Below are 24415 nucleotides of genomic sequence, written 5' to 3' on the forward strand. Positions count from 1 at the left end.
ACAATAACACATAATCATCATGTTAAACAATCATGTTTGGTTCTTATATGAAGTGAAAGGTTGGATATTAAAAGTAGCTTCCTGTCAAACGTTGTATTCACACTAAAACAGATTCAAATGTTTTTTTGTTTTTAGTTTTTTATACAGAATGATTTATTTCATGATGTCACAACAACAGTTCCTAACATCTGTTTTAATGTTTATGTATTTAGACCAACATTCAAGATCCAATACTGTATATACAGGTAGTAAAAGGAAGGTGTGTGTGTGTGTGTGTGTGTGTGTGTGTGTGTGTGTGTGTGTGTGTGTGCGTGTGCGTGCGTGCGTGCGTGTGCGCGTGTGTGTGTGTGTGTGTGTCTGCGTGCATGTGCATGTGCATGTGCTTGTCATTTGTTTGTATTGTGTATTGTTCATATGTGTTTTTGTATAGTAACAGTAGCCTAGATATAGATGTATATATATTATATAATAACATAAATATAATTTACTTACTTCCTGGGATCGCTTTGACATGAAGTACAGAGGAGAGGATGAGGAGGGTGGCTGTAATCTTCATCATCAGTGATCAAAACTGAACTGAATTTAATAGATGAGAATAAACAGATCAGAATAAACAGATCAGAATAAACAGATGTTTACTGAAAGAGAAGTTCTGGAGTCTGAAAGAGAATGAAGGAGGACTCGTTCTTTAGTTCAGAAGAATCAGCCAATCAGATTAAAGATATGATGTTACATCATCTGTTTCCAGAAAGACAACAGTTTGTATTATTGCACATAATCATGTATGGTATATAGCTGCTGCTTATGCACCTTATGTCTCCTCATGTACATACTGTACCTTATGCACCTTATATCTAACATCATGTAAATATTGTACCTTATGCACCTTATGTCTCCTCATGTACATACTGTACCTTATGCACCTCATGTCTAACCTCATGTACATACTCTACCTCATGCACCTTATGTCTCCTCATGTACATACTGTACCTTATGCACCTTATGTCTAACCTCATGTACATACTGTACCTTATGTCTAACCTCATGTACATACACCTTATGCACCTTATTTCTAACCTTGTTTACATACTGTACCTTATGCACCTTATGTCTCCTCATGTACGTACTGTACCTTATGCACCTTATATCTCCCCTCATGTACATACTGTACCTTATGCACCTTATGTCTAACCTCATGTACATACTGTACCTTATGTCTAACCTCATGTACATACTGTACCTTATGCACCTTATTTCTAACCTTGTTTACATACTGTACCTTATGCACCTTATGTCTCCTCATGTACATACTGTACCTTATGCACCTTATGTCTAACCTCATGTACATACTGTACCTTATGCACCTTATGTCTAACCTCATGTACATACTTTACCTTCTGCACCTTATGTCTAACCTTATGTACATACTGTACCGTATGCATCTTACTTCTGACCTCATGTACATACAGTACCTTATGCACCTTATGTCTAACCATGTGTACATACAGTACCTTATGCACCTTATGTCTAACCTTTTGTACATAATGTACCTTATGCACCTTATATCTAACCTCATGTACATACTGTACCTTATGCACCTTATGTCTAACCTCATGTACATAATGTACCTTCTGCACCTTATGTCTAACCTAATGCACATACTGTACCTTATGCACCTTATGTCTCATCATGTACATACTGTACCTTATTTGTCCTCATGTACATACAGTATGTAAATATCTTTGTTTAATTCATCTTTTATTCTATCCTCATCCTTTTATTTTTTCTGCACAAAAACATTTTTACCCACTTCTTTCCACCTTTAACCTGTGATGTGACAATAAAGATGATTCTGATTCTGTTGAAGAGAAACACAAGTGTTTATGTGGGGAACAAAAACAATTTGACACCAACCGGAACCAACCACCCCCCTTTTTTCTAAACCTGATCACAGGGCTCAGTTTTAGAATGAATACCAGGCTTTCCTCCAACCTGCTCATCAGAAGCAGTTAGTGGTTCAGTGCCTTGCTCAAGGACACTTCAGCATGAAACCGGGAACCTCTGTAAACTGAACTCACAGACGCTCCTCTAATCCAAACCTCATTATACAAAAGGTAGTTCCGACCAAGCAATCTGATTGGTTGAAATAGCTATCTACCCGTGCTTCAAACCAGCATCATAGCACGGGCCTAATCACATTAATAAATCACTCCGCACTGCAGTCCGCACATGATTAGACCATATATGGCACAGCTGTGCTCTGACGTCACGCTGTCCCACGGTAGGAAAACAAACAGCACGGCGAAAATAGCCGATCTACAAGTTCACAACGCGTCGCCAGGTATCGCACGGCAAAAATAGCCGATCTACAAGTTCACAACGCGTCGCCATCGCGACGCGTTGTCAGCTTGTAGATCAGTTAATTTGGCAACGTGACACGGTCGTACGACGGAGCATATAGCCTACTGGAATTCATTCCACTGCCCAAGCATTGATACCAGCTGTGTTGATGAGACGGTGTCTCAGGCTCATAGCGCTGCTACAGGGACTACTTAATGTCTCAGTGAAAAACTCTTCTCTTTACAGGGAAACTGATTTTTATTATGAATTGCTCCACAATATGAATACATTTGGATGTGTTTTGTTGTTAACTGTTGTATAATCGCAATATTACACTCGAGGGTGTGCTTTACCTTACATTATTGGCACTTCTGTGATGCTGGCGGAACTCGGCTTCGCCTCGTTCCTGACCGCATCACAGGCGTGCCAATAATGACGGTAAAGCACACCCTCTCGTGTAATATTGCTTAATTACATCTCACTGATGAAACCATCACGTCATGTGATCAAAGTGTTACTTCAGAGGTGTGTGTGTGTGTGTGTGTGTGTGTGTGTGTGTGTGTGTGTGTGTGTGTGTGTGTGTGTGTGTGTGTGTGTGTGTGTGTGTGTGTGTGTGTGTGTGTGTGCGTGCGTGCGTGCGTGCGTGCGTGCGTGCGTGCGTGCGTGCGTGCGTGCGTGCGTGCGTGCGTGATGTGTGTGTGTGTGTGTGTTTTCAGCGTTGCTGGTAAAATGCTGTTCATGTTCATTAAACATCAATCCAAGCCTCATTACATCTCACTGCTGAAACCATCAAATGTCTTTAAAAACACACTAGTCATGTGAGTGTGACCATATAGTGTCACATGAGAGGTGTGTGTGTGTGTGTGTGTGTGTGTGTGTGTGTGTGTGTGTGTGTGTGTGTGTGTGTGTGTGTGTGTGTGTGTGTGTGTGTGTGTGTGTGTGTGTGTGTGTGTGTGTGTGTGTGTGTGTGCGTGCGTGCGTGCGTGTGTCAAACTTGAATTTCGCTTCCTGATTCACCCAGCAGCCAATCAGAATTATTCTTTTATTAAACATCACCAGTTACTAGAGAGACATGTTGATGTCAACAACCTGACAGACTGTACATAATTATGTATTTATTTATTGTTTGTTTTATTTGACTCTTGTTGGTAAAGTCAACGTGTTGCTCATGTCAATAAGGACACTTTAAATCGGATTTAAAAGTTGAATCAGACAGACAGACACTTTAACAATGTATTTATGTCCACACAAGGGAAATTGCATACAAGGACACAAATACAGTATTACAGGTGCAGCAAGGTTACATCCACTAAATCAAGTCACATGTCCTCATGATACAACAAGCATGTCACCCAGCCCTCCATGGACACAAGCAGCAGCGTCTCCTCCATACATGGCGGCTGTCAATCATAGCAGAGACAGCACAACACTCTGCCACATCTCAGAGGAAAATATTGTATTTTACTCCACTACAATTATTTGAAAAGTATAGTTAAATCGTTATAAGTAGTTATAGTTATAGTTATAGTTATAGTTATAAGTTACTTTGCAGACATAAATGATTACATTTTAAAACATACATTGACCACTTCAGCCCTTTTTTTATACCTAGGTTATTGGAAAATAGCAGATCTACAAGCCCACAACGCGTCGCGATGCAACGCGTTGTGAGCTTGTAGATCTGCTATTTTCAAACCTTCTAGTACTTTTACTTTTGGTACTTTAAGTACATTTTGGTGACCAGGTTAAAAACCAGAGGTGACCAGGTTAAAAAACAGAGGTGACCAGGTTAAAAACCAGAGGTGACCAGGTTAAAAAACAGAGGTGACCAGGTTAAAAACCAGAGGTGACCAGGTTACAAACCAGATGTGACCAGGTTAAAAACCAGATGTGACCAGGTTAAAAACCAGAGGTGACCAGGTTAAAAACCAGAGGTGACCAGGTAAAAAACCAGAGGTGACCAGGTTAAAAACCAGAGGTGACCAGGTTAAAAACCAGAGGTGACCAGGTTAAAAACCAGAGGTGACCAGGTAAAAAACCAGAGGTGACCAGGTTAAAAACCAGAGGTGACCAGGTTAAAAACCAGAGGTGACCAGGCCTTCAAGGCGCCCCCCCCCCCCCCCCCAGGCTCTGGAACAGTTATCCCGTACACATCAGAGCTGTTCAGTCCATTGTTACTTTTAAATCTCTATTAAAGACTCATTTCTTCTCCCTGGCCTTCAGTATGTTTTCCCTGACTGGTGCTAAATTAATGTTTTGTTTGTGTTTATTTAATTGTATGCTAATGTCTGTTTATATTGCATTGTATTGGTTTTGTCTTGACATGGTCATGTTAAATGTTCTATAAATACAGTTTTAGTTGAGTTGAGTTGTTACATAATTATGAAGTAAAACAGTCATCAGTATTATTGAGCTTTTTGTCTTGCAGTGGAAACACATTTACTGTGAATTAGTTTTGTTGAGATCAGCAAATGTTATATGTGTGTGTGTGTGTGCGCGTGTGTGTGCGTGTGTGTGTGTGTGTGTGTGTGTGTGTGTGTGTGTGTGTGTGTGTGTGTGTGAGTGTGTGAGTGTGTGTGTGTGTGTGTGTGTGGTTGAAGCTTCTCACTGGAAACTCCCCAAACGTTTATTTCACTTCCTGATTCACTCAGCAGCCAATCAGAATTATTCCTTTATTAAACATCACCAGTTACTAGAGAGAGACATTATGACGTGAACAACCAGACAGTTTGTTGTCACATGATCTAGAAGCTTCTATCACTTAAAGGACAAGACCACTTTGGTAGAGGTTTGGGTTGTGTATTTACCTTGCCATGATGTAACTCTAAAGGTGAACAAGAAATCAAAAATAATTGCTCCATTGATTAGAAATTGATAATTCAAAACATGCTCCTCATTGACTTACATTGTACGGTAAATTGTGACTCTCAAAGTCACTCTTTTAGCACGTAAACGAATACAAACAAAGCTGATTCAGATAATATGGAACATCACCAAACCCAGTACTGTTTTTTTTTTAAATAGAAATGTCAACTTCCTGTTGATTTTACTATTTTTATTAGGAAGAAACCTGGACTGGATCTGCGGATCTGGATCCGGATCCGGATCTTCAAATAGCCAAATCAACAGGAAATTGACATTTTATTTAAAAAACAAAACAGTACTGGGTTTGGTGATGTTCCATATTGTCTGAATCAACTTTATTTGCATTCATTTACATGCTAAAAAAGCAGTTTTCTTTACCGTACAATGTAAGTCAATGAGGAGCATATTTTGAATCATCAATTTCTATCAATGGAGCAAATATCTTTGATTTCTTGCCCACCTTCAGAGTTACATCATGACAAGGTAACTACACAACCCAAACCAAAGTGGTCTTGCCCTTTCTAACTACTCTCACAACACACTGGGAGCGCCATGGAGGACGGCTGCTTTCATACACGCTCCGTAGCGTCGCAACGTTTTTCCGTCTTTTTAGTATTTTTTAGCCTTCTCTTTTTTTCCTACACCGTCGGGTGTCTAAGGAGTTATGACAGACAAGCACTTATGGACATCAGCACAGCGATTACACACAGAATTACGGACTTTTTTGCCGAAAACCCTCCACTCGGCTGGGTGGGGGGAGGGCCCCCCTTTGTCCCGGCTGGGACAAAGACACGGAAACGGCGAAGGAGACGGCCAGGCCGACGAGGGACAAGAGCGGGTCTCCTCGTAAGAACAACAAAACGTGGATATAAACCTGCACTGCCTTCAATCCTGCTAGCGAACGTTAGATCTCTGTGTGAATCAAGAACAGTGACCACTATGGACGACTTACTGGCGCGCGTTAAGTATAACACTGAGACGAGGAACACGTCGATTGTTGTGCTAACAGAGACGTGGCTAACGGAGTTAGCATCTGATTCTTCCATCACTCCCCCTGGCTTCACCGTGTATAGGAAAGACAGAGACCCTGTACTAAGCGGTAAGCAACGTGGGGGGGGAGTTTGTGCCTTGATCAACAACAACTGGTGCAAAGATGTTAAAATCCTAGATAGTCACTGCTCACCAGACCTTGAACTTTTAATCATAGCCTGCCGTCCTTTCTACCTACCACGCGACTTCAGCATTGTGATTGTAGCCGTTGTTTACATTCATCCTGGAGCTAATAAGGACACAGCTATGAGGGAATTACACCAGGCGATCAGTGCACAAGAAAATCGCCACCCGGACTGCGCAGCCATCTGCCTAGGCGACTTCAACCGGACAGACTTAAAAAAGGTCTTTCCCAAATTCCACCAGCATGTCACCTGCAGTACCCGTGGTGACAATATTCTTGACCACTGCTACACGCCCTTCAAGGATGGATACAAAGCTCTCCGCCGCCCACCGCTAGGAAGCTCTGACCACTACGCCATCCAGCTGCTACCTGCCTACAAACAGAGGCTAAAAAGGGAGCCGGTCGTTGAGAAGGAAATCCGAATCTGGTCTGAGGACACAGACGCTATGCTACAATCCTGCTTCTACCAGACTGACTGGGGGATGTTTAAGAACGCCGCTGGGAATAACATCAACGAACTCTCAGCGTACAGCCTTCGCACGGGTCAACATCCACAAGGCAGCCGGACCTGATGGGATTCCAGGCCGGGTCCTTAAGGCATGTGCAGACCAGCTGGCGGGTGTCTTCGCTGACATCTTTAACCTCTCCCTCTCCCAGGCTGTGGTCCCTGCAGGGTTCAAAATGTCAACCATTGTGCCCATTCCCAAAAAAGCCAAAGTGACATGCCTGAACGACTGGAGACCTGTCGCTCTCACCCCGATCGTCAGCAAGTGCTTTGAGAAATTGGTGAGGGAATACATCAGCTCCACGCTACCTTCCTTGCTGCATCCGTGGCAGTATGCATACCGCAAAAACAGATCCAACGACGACGCTATTGCCATGGCTCTCCACACCGTCCTCTCGCACATGGACAACAAGCTGCTGAAGGACAAATATGTACGTATGCTGTTCGTGGACTACAGCTCAGCATTCAACACCATTGTCCCAGCAATACTTGACAAAAAGCTCAGAGACCTAGGGCTACACCCAAGCATGTGCGACTGGATACAGGACTTCTTGTCCAAACGACATCAGGTGGTGAGGGCATAAGCCTTGTTCAGCAGCCTGACAACAGGCGGCACTGTCCAGCTGGTCGCAGACTTTTTATCTGTCCAGCTGGTCGCAGACTTTTTCTGGCTCTTCCTGAACACACCTGTGGATTATACCAGGGACAAATGACTTGGACTTAGCTCCCCCTCGGACATACCTGTGGACTACACCAGGTACTTTTTGTTGCACTCCCTCATGGAGCTACTTGCGGATTATACTAGGGTCAGTCCACCCTAGGTGGACACGCATTGACCTTTTGCACCTTAATCCCATGTATAACGCACTGACTTTTTTTGGTCTTTTTTATTGTGCTCTTTTTTTTTCTCTAAGCACCTTAACGTCCACAAGTATATCATGCACAGTATAAGTATATATCATGCACAGTATACATGCATTGCTGCTATGCTCAGGCACCTTAGTTTTTTATTATCTCAGGTACTTTGTAAATATGTAGATAACTTGTCTGGCCTTCTGTTGTTCTCTTGTTTTGATCTCCTTCCCACTTGCCCCCCACCCCTCTTCTTCTCCCCCCCCCCCTCTTCTTTCTATGGAATTAACGTTGCGATGGGAATGATGTACAAAAACGAATTTCACCCACTTTTTTACCTTGTAAACCTGTGATGTGACAATAAACCTGATTCTGATTCTGATTCTGATTCTGAATTAAAAGGTAAACTAATACTGCCACCTACTGGACTGATGAACACATGTCCAGAACTGTTTCAGGATTAAACAAATAAAAACAGCAGATCTACAAGCTCAAAACTCGTCGCTTCACGCTGTGGTTCGAGCTTGTAGATCTGCTACTTTTGAAGTAGGGCGTTAATTTAGGAAAAAAATCTAAAGTTAAAATATGTAAGATATGATAAGAGGTTTCTGCCTGACAGATATGTTACTGCACATGTTAATCACAAATAGTGAAAATAGCTGATATACAAGATAACGTGTGTTTGCATTGAGAAATATTTTCACTGTGTTTGTTAAATTGTTCCATATGAAATGATCACAATATGGACAGCAGGTAGAAAGTGGTTAATGTAAATTATAGAGCAGTAACAGATATGTTTAGACTTAGAGGCAAGTATGAAGAACTGACTTGTACCGTTTCCTGTTGTAATATCAGCCATGATTCCATGCTTGATAGTTTAACAGTAATCATTACACAGAATAAATACAGACGCAGAGCAAATAAGAGGCATATTGACAAATAAAAAGTCAAAGTGCAGTGGATCTGATCAGTTGTTAAAAGAGGATGTCTCCCCTTCCTTTGTCTGTCTCTCAGCAGTCTGTGGTGAGGTGTCTTCACATTAAGAAGGTGAGTCATGTCCTACTGTACTTCATATGAAGTCTAATGTATAATTTGTTATCATAAAATAGTGTTGCTCACCGAAAATATTTACATCTACTTGAAAATCAGTTATTTTCTCATTAGAATCAGTTATTTTCTCATTAAAATCAGTTATTTTCTCATTAAAATCAGTTAGTTTCTTATTAAAATCTGCTATTTTCTCATTAAAATCAGTTATTTTCTTATTAAAATCAGTTATTTTCTCAGCGTATGGCACAGTGAACCTGCCATACAATGAAGCATAATTTACCCGTTTCAGTTTTGTGATACTTGGTTATTGAGGACTTGCCAGCATTGACGTTGGAATCTTCAAATCAAGATGTAACTTCTGAATTAGAGAATGATAAACCTCTTTTGTCCATTTCAATTTTCCATTAAAGAAATATCTAATCGACCATCGGAAACATGATGTATTTGCAGTCATTCTACTTCATATTTGATCTGTGAATGGACTACAACACATTCATGGTTTTTCCAGACAGAGACCCGCTAGATTGAAAGGTTTGTTTAGTTAACAGTGAGTGAACTATTGACTGATGGGCGCCTTTTGAACCTTTGTCTCAGTTCACCATGATGCAAGGAGCCGTGTTGGTGTGGATTCTATCAGCGCTGGTGTGTGTGGGTACAGGTCATCACCATGCAGGACATGAAGGTAACTGGTGTGTGTGGGTACAGGTCATTTATATTCAAGTTGCACTGTTTCAGCTGGAAGTGAAATTCATCATTCTAGTGAATGAGGCAGCCTAGAGAGGGCGTGGCCAAAGAGTACACCTTCCGTATGTCACTGATCACATGACCCCAACAATCAATTCTCCAGTTCTAGGCGATATATTATGACATGGTTTAATGTTGAAAATGAGTGGTATTTCCCTTTAAGTGGTTAAGGAAATGGCCGCCCGGCCACCCCCCTCCTATTTTCTTTAACATATCTAACCCATCACCTTCAGGTCGTGAAGATAACAGTGCAGACCAGGCTGCAAACAGCCTCTCCATGGTGACATCAGCAAACAAAGGTTTTGCCTTCAACCTGTACAGGCATCTGGCCGCTCAGACGGACAACCAAGGCAAGAACATCTTCTTCTCACCCGCAAGTGTCAGCCTGGCCCTGGCAGCCTTGTCTGTAGGGGCCCGGGGCCAAACCCACCAGCAGCTCTTCAGTGGTCTGGGCTTCAACAGCTCCTTACTGAACCAGGCTGACGTAGACCAGGCCTTCCATGGACTTCTGACCGCAGCCGACAAGACTTCATCAGAAGACATCAGTGCAGGAACCGCAGTGTTTGTGGACAATAAGTTCAAGCCACGGCCTGAGTTCCTGCAGACCCTGAGTCAGTCCTACATGGCGGACGGGTTCAGTGTGGACTTTACCAATCCCACAGAGAGTGCTGCTGCCATCAACAAGTATGTAGGGGAGAAGACCCACGGCAAGATAGACCAACTAGTGGAAGACCTGGATCCTGAGACCCTCATGTATCTTATTAGTTATATATACTACAAAGGTAAGAGATGTCATCTCTGAGCTTTCATTCTTTTCTTCAGCTTTTAGTATAATTTCATATACCGGACAGAAATGAAACTTTGTTATTAGCTATTATCAACCTAATCATGGGTAGGGTTCATGAACCCCCAGTTTGATATGCATTAATCCACAGACCCCCATTTGATTACTTTTTCTTCTTTTTTTTTCTTTTTTTTTTTTTTTTAACTCTGTACAGACCCATAAGAGTCCATTTGGACCCATGGTGGTATGAGACCCAACGTTGACAAACTGCCCTCTAACTAGTTCTATCATGGCTACAGTCACCTTCCCTCATTTAAGTTTCGTCTCACCATAGTCATCGTTGTTTCTACATTGTTTTCTGTCAAACAGGAAAATGGCAGACTCCATTTGACCCTGCAAACACCAAGGAGGATATGTTTAATGTGGATGAACAAAACCAGGTACCTTATCCCATAACCCTACTGTCTTACCAGTGTTGATTTCGTCGACTAAAACTATGGCGAAAAATGTTCGTCGCTCACTAAATGTTAGTGAGGGACGAGTGGAGAAGAGATCCAGTAGAACTAAAAGACATTAAAGTCATTTTATGTTTGGTTGCGCTCAGGTGTTGTGCTCTGAAAATAGCAGATCTACAAGCTCACAACGCGTCGCAGCGCGAAGCGTTGTAAGCTTGTAGATCGGCTATTTTCAGCATGCAACCAAGTGTAAAATCAGCCATTATGACGCCATCAAGGCACCGCCAAAATGTATTTTAGTCGACTAAATCAACTGTAGATTTAGTCGACTAAAATCTTATGATATTTAGTCGACTAAAACTAGACTAACTGTAAAACATTTCAGATTACTAAAATATGACTAAAACTAAATGGAATTTTATTCAAAAGACTAAAAATTTGCTGTCAAAATCCACACTGTGTCTTACTGAATGGCTTTTTATTAGTTTGTCTCAAAGGTATAAACACTAATTACACCTATTTGCATTGTATAATATCTAATGTTTTGTATGAAATGTTGGCTTTTGAAATCTGCAGGTTCCAGTCCAGATGATGAAGATGATGGAGGAGGAGTTTGATGTCTACATTGACCAGCAGATCTCCACCACTGTCCTCCGTTTACCCTTCAACAACTCCTACTCCATGCTGCTGATGCTGCCTGACAGAGGCAGAGGTTTGACTCAACTAGAGGAGGCCATCTGCCCCATGCACTACACCAAGTGGCTCAATGGGATGAAGAAAAGGTTTGAAATTACACTTAAAAACATATACCCTGTTGCAGAGTTTTTTGTCTTCAAAAATAGCCAATCTGCAAGCTCAAAATATGTTGTGAACTTGTAGATTTGCTATTGCTGAAGATTTTCTGAAGAAATGCCCAAAATAGGGACCTCAGGCTTTAAGGGGTTATGTTTTTTTTTTACATTCAAAATGTCATATATTACACGTTACTTATTATTTTAAATTAAAATGATTAATAATAATAAAAAATAAAAACAAATACATTTATAGCGCTTTTCAAGGTACCTAAAGTCGCTTTGGTAAAGTATGTTAGAATATTACGTTCTGTGCCAAGTAATGACCTTTAGATTACTTTCATAAAACACTTAAAGTCAGAGATGGATCAATCAATTCCAGAATGATCCTATAATAACATGATCATCCACAATATTTTGCCGTATATGGTCTTAAGTGTGTTTTGTATTTCCTTTTCAGGGAGTACGATTTATTTGTTCCCAAGTTTTCCATCAAGACTAAGATGAACCTGAACGCTGTGCTGCGTCAGATGGGAATAACAGACGTGTTTGGTGCTGCAGCTGATCTCAGTGGCATTGCAGAGGCTGTGTCTGTGTCAGAGGTAAGAGCTGTCACAACGGATCAGTGTCTGTCTAGTTCAGTGGTTCTCAATTTTTTTTTTGTCTCAGGTCACCCTACAAATAACCTTTTCATCCACGGCACCCCTGAATGACATTGTTACTTTATAGCACTTTATTTATTGTCATATTAACGGTACGTAAACATGTAAATCTTTCCCCCAAAGATACAAAATGTCACGAGGACAATTGTAGAGAATATTTGTCTCCATTATTTAGGACAGACTGAAAATAACCTTTAGATACTTGGCGTTTAACCACTTAAACCCCAGCATTCCTATTCTGGGGGGGACATTCACCAAAAATAGCCGATCTACAAGCTCACAACGTGTCACAACGTGACGCGTTGTGAGCTTGTAGATCGGCTATTTTTGGTGAAGAGACTTGGTGCACTGTAGGCTGAAAAATAACACAGCTAAGGTCCGTTTTACTAAGTATATAGAGGGTCTAAGTGGTTAAACTGAAGTGACATTGATAAATTCCAAATATTATCAAAGTATTCTGAGGCACCCCTGACACCCTAGGGTGCCGCGGCACCCACTTTGAGAAGCCCTGGTCTAGTTGTCCCTTCTTTTATATCACAACAAAGGACAGAGACAGTCCATCAGTCCAGCAGCCACCAGGCTCCTCAACCAAGCCTGACCCCCATGTTTGGTTCTATTCTTGGATCAATACAAGAACGGTATGGTGGCATAAATGTATAGATTGCCAAGTATATGCTCTGCTGAAATCTTCCTAATAAATGGTGTAAACTTCACCTGACTGGAATATAATATTTCTATAATATCGGTCGCCCCCCAAATCACGCTCGTCCCGGGTCAGATCCGCCGAGCTCGGAATGGTCGGAACCACCAAGTATTTCTGGCCACCAGAACCTATAGTCGGCCACGTTTGACGTCTCGAGGGGGGTGTCGGCTCAGCGACTCGAATGGTTGAAGTGGCCTTCGGCACACAATGTGTCACAATGCTCACAATGGGTCGCAATGCGACCCATTGTGAGCTTGTAGATCTGCTATTTTCAAACTTTTTTTAAAATACATTTTGAACTTGTGAAATGGGACCTTCACAATGATTACTTTTACTTTTGGTACTTTGAGTATATTTTGATACCAATACTTTTGTACTTTTACTCAAGTACATTTTGAATACGGGACTTCTACTTGTAACGGAGTATTTCTACATTGCAGTATTGATGCTTTTACTTAAGTAAAAAATGTGAGTACTTTTTTTCCACCACTGCAGGTCGTGCACCAAGCCACGCTGGACGTAGACGAGACTGGAGCAACTGCGGCTGGAGTTACAGGCATCCGCTCCGCCTGGATTAAACCTCCAGTCCCTGAGCTGAAGTTCGATCGTCCCTTCATGGTTCTCATCGCCGACTCTGACAACATCCTGTTCGTGGGAAAGATCGTCAATCCAAACATCTGATGAGACGAACGGTCTGTTCACATTCAAGCACAGATGTTGACTGTCAACGTATTAAATCCTCTCAAAAACCTGTTTCTTGTGGACACTTCATTTAATCCTGACATCTGTATTGTTTGTATTTGGTTCTTTAAGGCTTACTGAGTAGTTTTAAATGTACAAGTCAAATCCCGGCCAGGGATAAAATACTAGACCTTAATTATAATTATTCATAGTAACAGTAACGGAAGGTAATCTAATATGAATGTAATGGCAACAAACATACTTTCATGACAAATCAAATTGCGTTTCGGATTTACCTCAATAAATCAATGTAGTACAGTGGTTTTCAACCTTTTTAAGGACCCCTAAATTTATAGACATTTGGCCACGGACCCTCCAGAAGCAAAGATTTGAGTTAAAAATGTTCGCTTTAAAATATATATATATATATTCAAAAACATGCACGCATTTTCAAGATTTTTCAAAAATAGCAGATCTACAAGCTCTTAGTGCGGCACCGAGTGCCGCGCTAAGAGCTTCTAGCTTGCTTGTAGCTTGCAGCAAAGTTAGAGCTTGCAGCAAAGTTAGTTAACATAGCGTCACAATCATTTTAACCAAGCTAAGTGGTTAAAATGATTGTGACGCTATGTTAACTAACTTTGCTGCGGACCCCCTGGTGATGCGCGTAGCCCTGCTTCTAAATTTCGAAGTTTTTCACCGTTTTTTTTCCTCTTTCACGCCGTTTGGTGCCCCCCCCAAGGTTGGTGCCCCCCCCCAAGGTTGGTGCCCTGTGCTTCAGCACCTTAAGCCCGTTGGATAAGCCACCACTGCGGGCACCTAGGCTGTGGAACACACTGCCGGTGCAGCTGAGGTTAAGCACCATCCGTGCCTCTGTTTAAATCACTACTGAAAACCTACCTCTACACGAAGTGTTTTACTTAATTGTTTTTTATATGACTGTACACACCCTAATGTTGTTATTTTGTTTAACCAAACTGTTTCTATTTTTTGTTTTGCTTTGTTGTTTTAATCTTGCTCTGTTCAGCACTTTGTAACTTTTTTTTGGAAAGGTGCTACAGTATACAAATAAAATTCATTATCATTATAGCATCATGAGCAGGAGTTAGGTGAGTAGTGAGTTAGCCTTAGTAGTAACCTGACCAGTTTCTTTTGAGCAGGGGTGGATAAAGTACTGTCTTACTTGAGTAAACGTATCAATATTGCAATGTAAAAGTATACTCTGTTACAAGTAAAAGTTTGGATAAAAAAAATTACTTGAGTAAAAGTATCAATATTGCAATGTAAAAGTACTCTCTTACAAGTAATAGTTCGGAATAAAAAATTTACTTGAGTAAAAGTGCAAAAGTATTGGTATCAAAATGTACTTAAAGTACCAAAAGTAAAAGTTGTTTGAAAATAGCAGATCTACAAGCTCAACACGTCGCGATGCGACGCGTTGTGAGCTTGTAGATCAGCTATTTTCAAATAGCCTATAAAATAGGGCTAAAGTGGTTAATGTATGTTTTATAATGTAAAGTAAAGTCAAAATGACATTGGATGAGTGAGTGCTCCTGCTAGTGTCCTCAGTGTGTTCCTGCTGAACCACAGAGGAGATCCTGAATACAAAACCTCTTCTTTGGTTGACTTTTATCATTACTTTATTTTGTTGTTGCCATTTTTCCCTGGAGACGTTGTCCTCTAAGATAGAACCCAGGTAGGTCATTATTTCATCTTTCCTTGTGATAACATCGTCACCCTCTTTGGCCTTGTAGAGGTTTATTCTGGACCCCAAAATAATGGATTCAGTTTTTACCCACAGGTGTAATGATAGTGTGTTATCAGTGAGTCAGGTGTAATGATAGTGTGTTATCAGTGAGCCAGGTGTAATGATAGTGTGTTATCAGTGAGTCAGGTGTAATGATAGTGTGTTATCAGTGAGCCAGGTGTAATGATAGTGTGTTATCAGTGAGTCAGGTGTAATGATAGTGTGTTATCAGTGAGTCAGGTGTAATGATAGTGTGTTATCAGTGAGCCAGGTGTAATGATAGTGTGTTATCAGTGAGCCAGGTGTAATAATAGTGTGTTATCAGTGAGCCAGGTGCAGAAGACAATATTTTCATGATTTTTCAAAAATAGCAGATATACAAGCAGAAGCACAAATTTTCATGATTTTTCAAAAATAGCAGATATACAAGCTCATGGCGCGGCACCGAGTGCCGCAGCTTGTAGATCCGCTATTTTTGAATAGCCAAAGTATAAAACAATGGCTATAACTCAAATCTATAATGACACAGATGCGTTCCTGAATTGAATGGGTTAATGATGCAAATGATGTCGTCTGTTGAAGCAACACCACGATGTAAAACACATCACACAGAACTGACTGTAGAACAGCATTATACTGGATTAGTTCTTTAAAGGGATAGTTCACCCCCAAAATGACTTTTTTTCTATAGATTTAGTCACTCCATGGAGACTTGAATTCATGGATATTTTAGTTTTTGTCACAATACTAAGATTCCTGAACCAATAATTTGATGACCGGCAGCGGTTCCGGTAGGAGACACAAAGAGTCTCCTTTGTGTCTCCTACCAGAACCGCTGCCTACCGGTCCACTGGGCATAAAATTATTGGCTTAAGGATGTGACCAAAAAAAAAATATATATATATATATTAATCCATAGAAAACTGCTGGTGTTGTTTTCAGCAGCTTTCATATCCAGCTGAGAATAATAATAATTATAATTATGTTTTCATGTTCATTACAACAGATTTATTCAAACCACTGCTGATTGATAATGTACTTTTTATCATGTACAGAAGATTATTATTAGTATTCATGGCTCATGTTACACATAGAAACGTAATTCTTCTTTAAAAGGTTATTAAGAACCATTATTACTTAGTGAATGCTTTGTCATTTTCCTCTTCCTCTTTTATTCATTTATTATTATGCTGTGGAATATAGTTTATTTTATTATCTGTATTACTAAGCAGTGGATAGTAATTCATTGTAAGTAATGTATAGGTTGTGTAATGTAGTCTCTGTGTGTTCTCTCTCTCTCAGAGCTAGAACCATGACGTCATGGTTCCAGTGCACCAGACAACACCTGTGCATGGGCTTCCTGTTCCTCCTGTGTTTGCTGTGGTATCTGATGTTCTACAACCTGGACATCAACCTGACCTCCTTCAGCATCTGTAAGAAGGAGAAGGTCTCCAGACCAGGACCAGACACGTCCCTTCAGCTCCTCAACCCAAACTGCACCACACCACCAGACAAGCAGATGGTTCCACAGTCCGTTCACACAGAGAACCACATTCTGATATTGATGTGGTTCTGGCCGTTTGGCCACAAGGTTGATTTCAGGTCAGTGGTGTTAAGTAACTAAGTACATTTACTCAAGTGCTGTACTTAAAGGGATAGTTCAGTTCCAAATAAATATTTTTTTCTCTGGATTAGTCACCCCATGGAGAATTGAATTCATGGATATTCTTTTGTTTTTGTCTCATTCCTAAGCCAATAATTTGATGACCAGCGGACCGGTCATATTATTGGCTTAGGAATGAGACAAAAATATTCATGAATTCAAGTCTCCATGGGGTGACTAATCCATAGAGAAAAAGTCATTTTGGGGGTGAACTATCCCTTTAACCGTTAATCGCATTTATTTGAGTGACAATGAATGGTCAACTTAAATGTGTGATGGTGACACAGGAGGACGAGAGCTTCAAGCTGCCAGAGAAGGACCAGCTGGTGTGCTGGATCGTGAGCAACTGGAACCCTCAGTATAAAAGAGTCCAGGTCTACGAGGAGATGAAAAACCACGTCAAGATAGAAGTTTACGGGAGAGCCTTCGACCGCGCCGTGACTCCAGAAGAGTACGTCAAGGTGATGCACGGCTGCAACTTCTACCTGTCGTGGGAGAACTCCATCCACAGGGACTACATGACGGACAGACTGTACCATCCTCTGAGGATGGGGGCCGTGCCCGTGGTCCTGGGCCCTTCCAGAGCCAACTACGAGGACCACGTTCCGGGAGACTCTTTCATTCACGTGGACGACTTCGCCCGGCGGCCCGAAGGAGCTGGCGGAGAGGCTGGTTTACCTGGACAACAACCACACCGAGTACATGCTCTACTTCCAGTGGAGAGAGAGGTACAAGGTCCATCAGCACGTCTTTGTCAGAGATCAGGTCTGTCCATCGTGTCAGCATCTGAGAATGAACAAAGGCTATCGGACGTTTCATCATCTCACTAAATGGTACTGCATGGGTTAACAACACATTTTGGGCGGGAACCCCTTATTGTAACTATATACCTTTCAGGACAGGAACCCCTTATTGTAACTATATACCTTTCAGGACAGGAACCCCTTATTGTAACTATATACCTTTCAGGACAGGAACCCCTTATTGTAACTATATACCTTTAAGGACAGGAACCCCTTCTAGGGTTCCTGTTGCTTTATTGTACAGTATTTAGCAACATTATTTTTTTGATATTTTTGAATAAATATTTGAAGTTTGTCAGAAAACAGGTCAGGATTTAGAAGCTGTTTTAGAATGGGTCTAAATGGTTTAACCCATTAAGACCGGGGAACGCTTCTGTGTCCTTTTAGATTTTAACCACTTTAACCATTATTTTATACTTTGGCTATTCAAAAATAGCAGATCTACAAGCTCTTAGCGCGGCACCGCGCTAAGAGCTTGTAGATCTGCTATTTAAAAATCTTTCTATATATACATTTTTTAAAGCAAGCATTTTTTTTTACTAAAATCTTTGCTTCTGGGGGGTCCCTGGAACAGAATATGTTGAGATGAGGGTCCGCAGCAAAATACTCTCATTAAATGTCATTTTGGGGGGTCCTTGATATGAAACAGTTTGAGCACCACTGATATTATAGCAACATGTGTTTCATAAAACTGTTATGATTTAGAAGACATTAGTAGAATCACCAGAAGCAAAGATTTGAGTAAAAAATGTGTGCTTTAAAAAAACGTATATTCAAAGATAAAAAATAAATTAAAAAAATAGCAGATCTACAAGCTCATAGCGCGGCACTCGATGCCGCACTATGAGCTTGTAGATCTGCTATTTTTTAATAGCCAAAGAAATTTAAAAAATCAGATTCTTTCCCGCTCTAAATGAGTTAAAAGCAATGTTGATTTTGTGGACTAAAACCATTGAATATGGATTGATTTAATATTTTATTAGACAAACATGTAAAACAGCTACATTACATTACAGTTACATTTAAATACTTTGTCTAAAAAATCCTTGCGGTCTTGTTTCCATTGAGGTCCTTGGTATTCAATTCATAGTCAATGAGGAAAAATATTCGTCGACCTTTTTTCACTGACGAAAACTAAATATAAACTAAATATAAACTAAATAAAAACTAAATAAAAACTAAATAAAAACTAAATATAAACTAAGCTATGATGACTATGATAAGACTAAATATGTTGACATTTTCTTCAACAAATAAAAACTAGACTAAATGTTAGTGAGGGATCTAGTGGAGAAGAGATCCAGTAGAACTAAAAGACAAGTCATTTTATGCTCAGCTGTTGCTCTCTGAAAATAGCAGATCTACAAGCGTTGTGAGCTTCCGCGTCGTGTCCTTTTAGATTTCTTTGGCTATAAAAAAAATAGCAGATAAAGCTCATGAGCTACACGCTTGTAGATCTGCTATTTTTGAAAAATCGTGAACATTTTTGCAAATATTTGAATATATTTATATATTTTTTAAAGCTAACATTTGGTAACTCAAATCTTTGCTTCTGAAGGTTCCTGGAACAACATATTTTACAAATGTTCGCTTTAGAAAATATATATCTAAACACAAATGATCACGATTTTTCAAAATTAGCAGATCTACAAGCTCATAGCGCGGCACTCTGCTATTTTTGAATAGCCAAATAGATCTAACATGACAGAGATGTGTTCCCGGATTGAATGGGTTAAAACCACTAACCTCTATACACTGACAATTCATTGTTTAAAGCAGCTCTATGTAGCTTTTTAACAACTATATAACATATTATGTCCCACAACCTTATATAGTTACATGTTTAAGCAATAACAATCATCCTTCCATAAATGTATAGACTCAGGGGGTCCCTGCTAGGGACTTGACTGACACCACACACACACACACACACACACACACACACACACACACACACACACACACACACACACACACACACACAAAGATGTATATGTAACAGGGAGACCTGTCTCCATTCAGGCTTCTGTGTCCACGCCCCAATTACTCAGGTGTAAGTAGTCACTGATTAGCCCCTCCCCTATAAAGCCTGGTGCTCATTCTCTCATTACAGTTTGGCTCTCTGTAGGCACTGGCTTGTCTGAGAAAGGTAGACAATGGATTGTTGTTTTGCTTTTAAACTGTGTGTTTAGAACATTTTATTTATTGTTAATGGTCCTATGTTCCTCAGGCGCCCTCCTCTCTGCCTCAGTGTTGAGGTTGAGGATCAGAGGCCAAGAGGCTGTTTGTAGGCCAGGTGTTAGGGCCAAACCTCACCTAACCTGAGGTATGTAGAGTAATGTTTCCTTTGAATATATTGTGTCCTCATATTGTGGTTCTAACATAATTATGTAGGTAGGCTTGTGTACTCCTGCCATGTGTCAGGTGCCCTGCCCTATACACACAGAGCTTGACTGTTGAGGTATTATAGTGTTCTGTATTTTTTTTTTAATGTATTTTGATGTATAATTATAATGCCTTGTGGGGGCTAACTGTTGTTTTGTTTTATAGGCGCTCCTTAGCTCCATTGCTGCCTTTTCCCCTTTGTTAGATCCTTATTTCTTATGCATTGTATTTTATTTTAATTGATAACCCAACTGTCATTTATAGTGATAATTGTCATTTCTTGTACCCCGATAGTTGGAGGCGACCGCAGTCTCACTGTGGGGGAGAACTGTCTTCTATCCACTGCATGCTGTGTGTGCGTGGTTTGTAGTGTGTACCTAACCCACCTATAGTGTGTAATTGTGTTTTACAGTTTAGAAGTGTTTGAACCCTCACTCTACTAACCCCTCTATCTCGCCTCCCCCTACAGTCTGACTGTGGTTTCTCTTGTGTATTTTATGATATAGTGCTTTTCTACCCTTTTAACATTAAATTGTGTTTAATTAAACTGTAACTTCCATTTGGGGAGGTAATATTATCCTGTTGGGGTTTATAATAAATACACTGGATTATCTTGAAGCACGTCTCTGCTCCATTCATTTATAAACAAACTTGTGTTATAATTCAGTGTGGTTACTTTAGCACTTTAATTCATTCCTTGGGTGAAACTCCCAAGGTGGCGTAGTCGAAGTTACTGATCTGTTATATTTCTGCCATGGTTACACATGCATTCAGTCACACTGTGTAGCTTTCTCTACACTGTAAGTTATCAAAGCTACCTTGCTTAGTGTTGCTGCTCTGTTAAATAGCTCTATATTGTGATAGTAATCATTGCTAGAGTGTTTGTTCAGTAACGGTGTTAAATAGTTCTATATTGTGATAGTAATCATTACTATAGTGTTTGTTCAGTAACAGTGTTAAATAGCTCTCTATTGTGGTAGTAATCATTGCTATAGAGTGTTTGTTCAGTAACAGTGTAAAATAGCTATATTGTGATAGTAATCATTATTATAGAGTGTTTGTTCAGTAACAGGAGTCTCCATGTCTTTCCAGCTCTTTACTAGCCTCGGGAACCCATGCCTGCAGGGGAACGTTGCAGGAACGGTGGTTTCTAAACCTTGTTATCTCTTAACCAATCAGAGTGCAGAGGGGCGCCGCTCTAAATTTGGTGACATCAGCGTGTTCCGTGCATAGATTGGTGAAGCAATAGGAAGCAGCGCTGGTACCGAGCGCAAGGCTTTGGATCCGCCCTTCAAGACCTTTGATGGGGCTGGATCCTCCAGTCTAGCTCTTTACTAAATAAATGCATTTTCAGTTCTGGATACTATTCTTATCCAATCAGGAGAGAGAACTCACACAGGATACACATTAAACAAGTGGAATTGGAAGTGATGAAACTTAAACTGGAACACTAGAACGTTTAAGCTGATGAATGGGCACTCTCTCTTGATTGGCTGAAATTGGCAACCCACCTGCAGTGAAATGTAAGAGAACATGAGGCACAATTATGTTTTCTCATTCCTTTATTGATATTGTGACATTCCATTCAAACCAAGCAAATTAAAGCCAAAATCTAACATCTGAACTTCAAACCATTCATGTTCAGGGGCGCAGATCCCAGGGGGGAAGGAGGGGACATGTCTGACATGTTCCTCCAATAAAATATTTAGAAATAAATTATATCATTTAAAATATATATTTACAAGAAAGTGATTCCACTTTTTTTTTTAAGTTTTGTTTTTGCCACCCTTGTGTCCTGATCATCAACTGCCAAATACATAAATCCACAAGCTTCATCATCATCATCACTTGTCCACAGAGCTGTTAACTAGTTTAATGAGTGAAGTTCAGCCAATATGAACGGCTAGAAACACAACAGTGGAGCTGAAAAACGGAAATGATGACCAAGGAATATCTAAACTGTCGGAATTAGACACATATTTTGTTCTTTAAACACGACTACTATTCATTTTAATTGTATTATATTTTTCGCTCAATTGTTGGTTGCTGGCTTGATTCTGTCCTGTTTTATTTATTTATTTGTGAGTATGTTGTCTTATGTGTCTAGTGTTGTGCACTTAATTGTTAAAAAATCAATCAAAACATTGAAAGAGAACTCATCATGTCACTGTCACACCCTGAGTGCTCATTCTCCTAATTAACATAATTAAAACCTCATGGGACAATGGGACAGGATAGACTGAATGTATGGATCATGTATTCAATTAAAGTTTATATGTACAGGACACATTTAGTACACTTCACCATGTGTCCTTCAATTAGTGCTGAGTAATGAATTATTATTTATGACATATATATATTTTTTTTTATCAAAATATTATTCGACGTCTATCCTACTGAACGTTTTACCACAGAAAGAAAGGCAGGGGTTAATATATAACTGACAGGCAGCCCTGCCCAGTTTTCTAAGCATTATAGATATTGATCATTTACAGTAGATATTGATTACTGGATGTATTGATCATTAGTCAAATCAGGATCCAAAAATAAGAACTGAACTCTGTGTTGGTGATATTATTGATGAGAATGTTCCTTGTTTGTGCCCCCCCCCCCCCCCCAGTTGTAATGAGATCTGCTCCCCTGCTCATTATACATATGAATGATTACATATAAATCATTATATTAAGTAATGATTTATATGCACATGCAATTATAAATGATTGCATGTCATCAGTATTTCCCATTCATGTCATAGACTGTGGCAGTCCACCATTCTCACCTCAGACCACCCTAGAAGGTCTAGGTCCACCCATCACCTCAGACCACCCTAGAAGGTCTAGGTCCACCCATCACCTCAGACCACCCTAGAGGATCAGGTCCACCCATCACAGGGAAACAGTGATGTCATCATAATGATCGTAACACATTAATTATCACACATTATGAATGATTACATAATAAATGACTTATGGTCAATTATAAAATAATAAAACCTTTTTCACAAACATGGCTGACTGACTTCCATTCAGATGGATATTAATATTAATGTTATGAAGAACTCTGATTGTGTGTGTGATCATTTATTTAATGTTTCAATATAGTTTAGAACTGAAATATTATGTTTGTGTTTTCTGATGACAAAAACTATACAAAGTAATTTGATGAACCGCCCACACTAATTGGGACTCCCTCTTCCTTTGGTGTGTCGCCCAGGTGGCGCCTAAACCCTGACCTTTAACCTCACAAAAACGATGTCTATAAACCTGACCTTAACCCTAAACCCTGACCTTTAACCTCACAGAAACTATGTCTAAAAACCTCAAAACCACGTCGACATGGGCGCACACTAATTATCATTAGCCTTGGCTAGCCAATTAGCATTTTTAAAGGACACATTTGTAAAAAAGGAGGATGATGTCATCATTTTGCTGCTGTGAGTATTGAACTTCCCACTGATGTTAGGACAGCAGAGTCACTGCCCATATTTCGCCGCAGGCTGAAAACCCACCTCTTCAGGAAACACTACCCTTCCTCTCTGCCTGACCTACTTGTTGTTAACTAGTTGTACGAACGCTTGTTTTCTATTGCTGTATTGTTTATTGGATCTTGTTTAGTCGATACACTTATTTGTTTTAGCTCATGCTCATTTGATTTAGCTATTTTTGTCTCATCTGTTTAAGGAAATAGGTGGCTGATATATTGCACTTTTACCTTAGCGCTAGGTATACTCTTGGTTGCTTGTTTTTGCAGAAAATGCACTAAAGACTTCTGGTGATTAGTAGTTTTCGTTCCCTACCTATGTTGAATACACTTATTGTAAGTCGCTTTGGATAAAAGCGTCTGCTAAATGACTGTAATGTAATGTATTTAAAGATGAATGGACACACAATTTTCCTCCTCTCTCCACCAGAGGGCAGCGATGACTCTCTGCTTCTCTGAAAACACACCCAGGTGTTCTGTGAAAAGACAATAAACCAATAAGAATTATAATGTATTAACTGTGTGAACATGTTAACACTTTAGAATAACATCCCCTTATAATAGTAAATTAATCATTCCCAAATGATCAGTTAATGTGTTACTCATAACTTGTCAAATGTTTGTTAATGGTTTAATGATTTAAAACTATGCTATACATGGTTAATAGATCATGAGCAAGTTGTTAGTTTACCAAGAGGACCCCCCCCCCCCCCGTCTGACCACATTGTCATCAG

General features: G+C 40.1%; 3 protein-coding genes and 1 pseudogene across 6 annotated transcripts in view; 2 read left to right on the forward strand and 2 right to left on the reverse strand.

Moving 5' to 3' along the window:
- Window positions 1–24415, reverse strand: part of LOC308089138 (HLA class II histocompatibility antigen, DO beta chain-like) — a gene marked incomplete at its 3' end in the record, with an annotated part of 282785 nt that overhangs the window by 246865 nt on the left and 11505 nt on the right. The window lies entirely within an intron of this gene.
- LOC308088131 (H-2 class II histocompatibility antigen, E-S beta chain-like) overlaps window positions 1–24415 on the reverse strand; it is a 129149-nt gene that overhangs the window by 9922 nt on the left and 94812 nt on the right. For 2 of the 3 annotated variants that reach the window (XR_013933411.1, XM_080432504.1), the window contains exon 1: window positions 493–643. The exons of the other annotated variant lie outside the window; for it this stretch is intronic. Coding sequence is in view for 1 of the 2 variants with exons in the window: in XM_080432504.1 (XP_080288630.1) it covers window positions 493–559 (67 nt within the window). In the remaining variant the exon portion in view is untranslated. Of the gene's footprint in view, window positions 1–492; window positions 644–24415 lie in introns of those variants that run through there. 3 annotated transcript variants of the gene reach the window in all.
- Window positions 8731–13606, forward strand: LOC308088257 (serine protease inhibitor A3L-like; the record flags this gene model as incomplete). The annotated part of the gene is made up of 7 exons (XM_080432660.1): window positions 8731–8783; window positions 9381–9468; window positions 9764–10312; window positions 10684–10754; window positions 11346–11551; window positions 12021–12162; window positions 13421–13606. Exons 2-7 carry the CDS (start codon window positions 9387–9389, stop codon window positions 13604–13606), a joined length of 1236 nt encoding a protein of 411 aa, XP_080288786.1. The 5' UTR covers window positions 8731–8783; window positions 9381–9386.
- Window positions 17265–17862, forward strand: LOC308088258 (4-galactosyl-N-acetylglucosaminide 3-alpha-L-fucosyltransferase 9-like; annotated as a pseudogene). Its single transcript has one exon. The product of its transcript is annotated as a 4-galactosyl-N-acetylglucosaminide 3-alpha-L-fucosyltransferase 9-like (transcript).

The sequence above is a fragment of the Gymnoscopelus braueri genome (genome assembly GCF_963280865.1).
Source record: "Gymnoscopelus braueri genome assembly, chromosome: 7".
In the NCBI taxonomy this organism is placed as follows: domain Eukaryota; kingdom Metazoa; phylum Chordata; class Actinopteri; order Myctophiformes; family Myctophidae; genus Gymnoscopelus; species Gymnoscopelus braueri.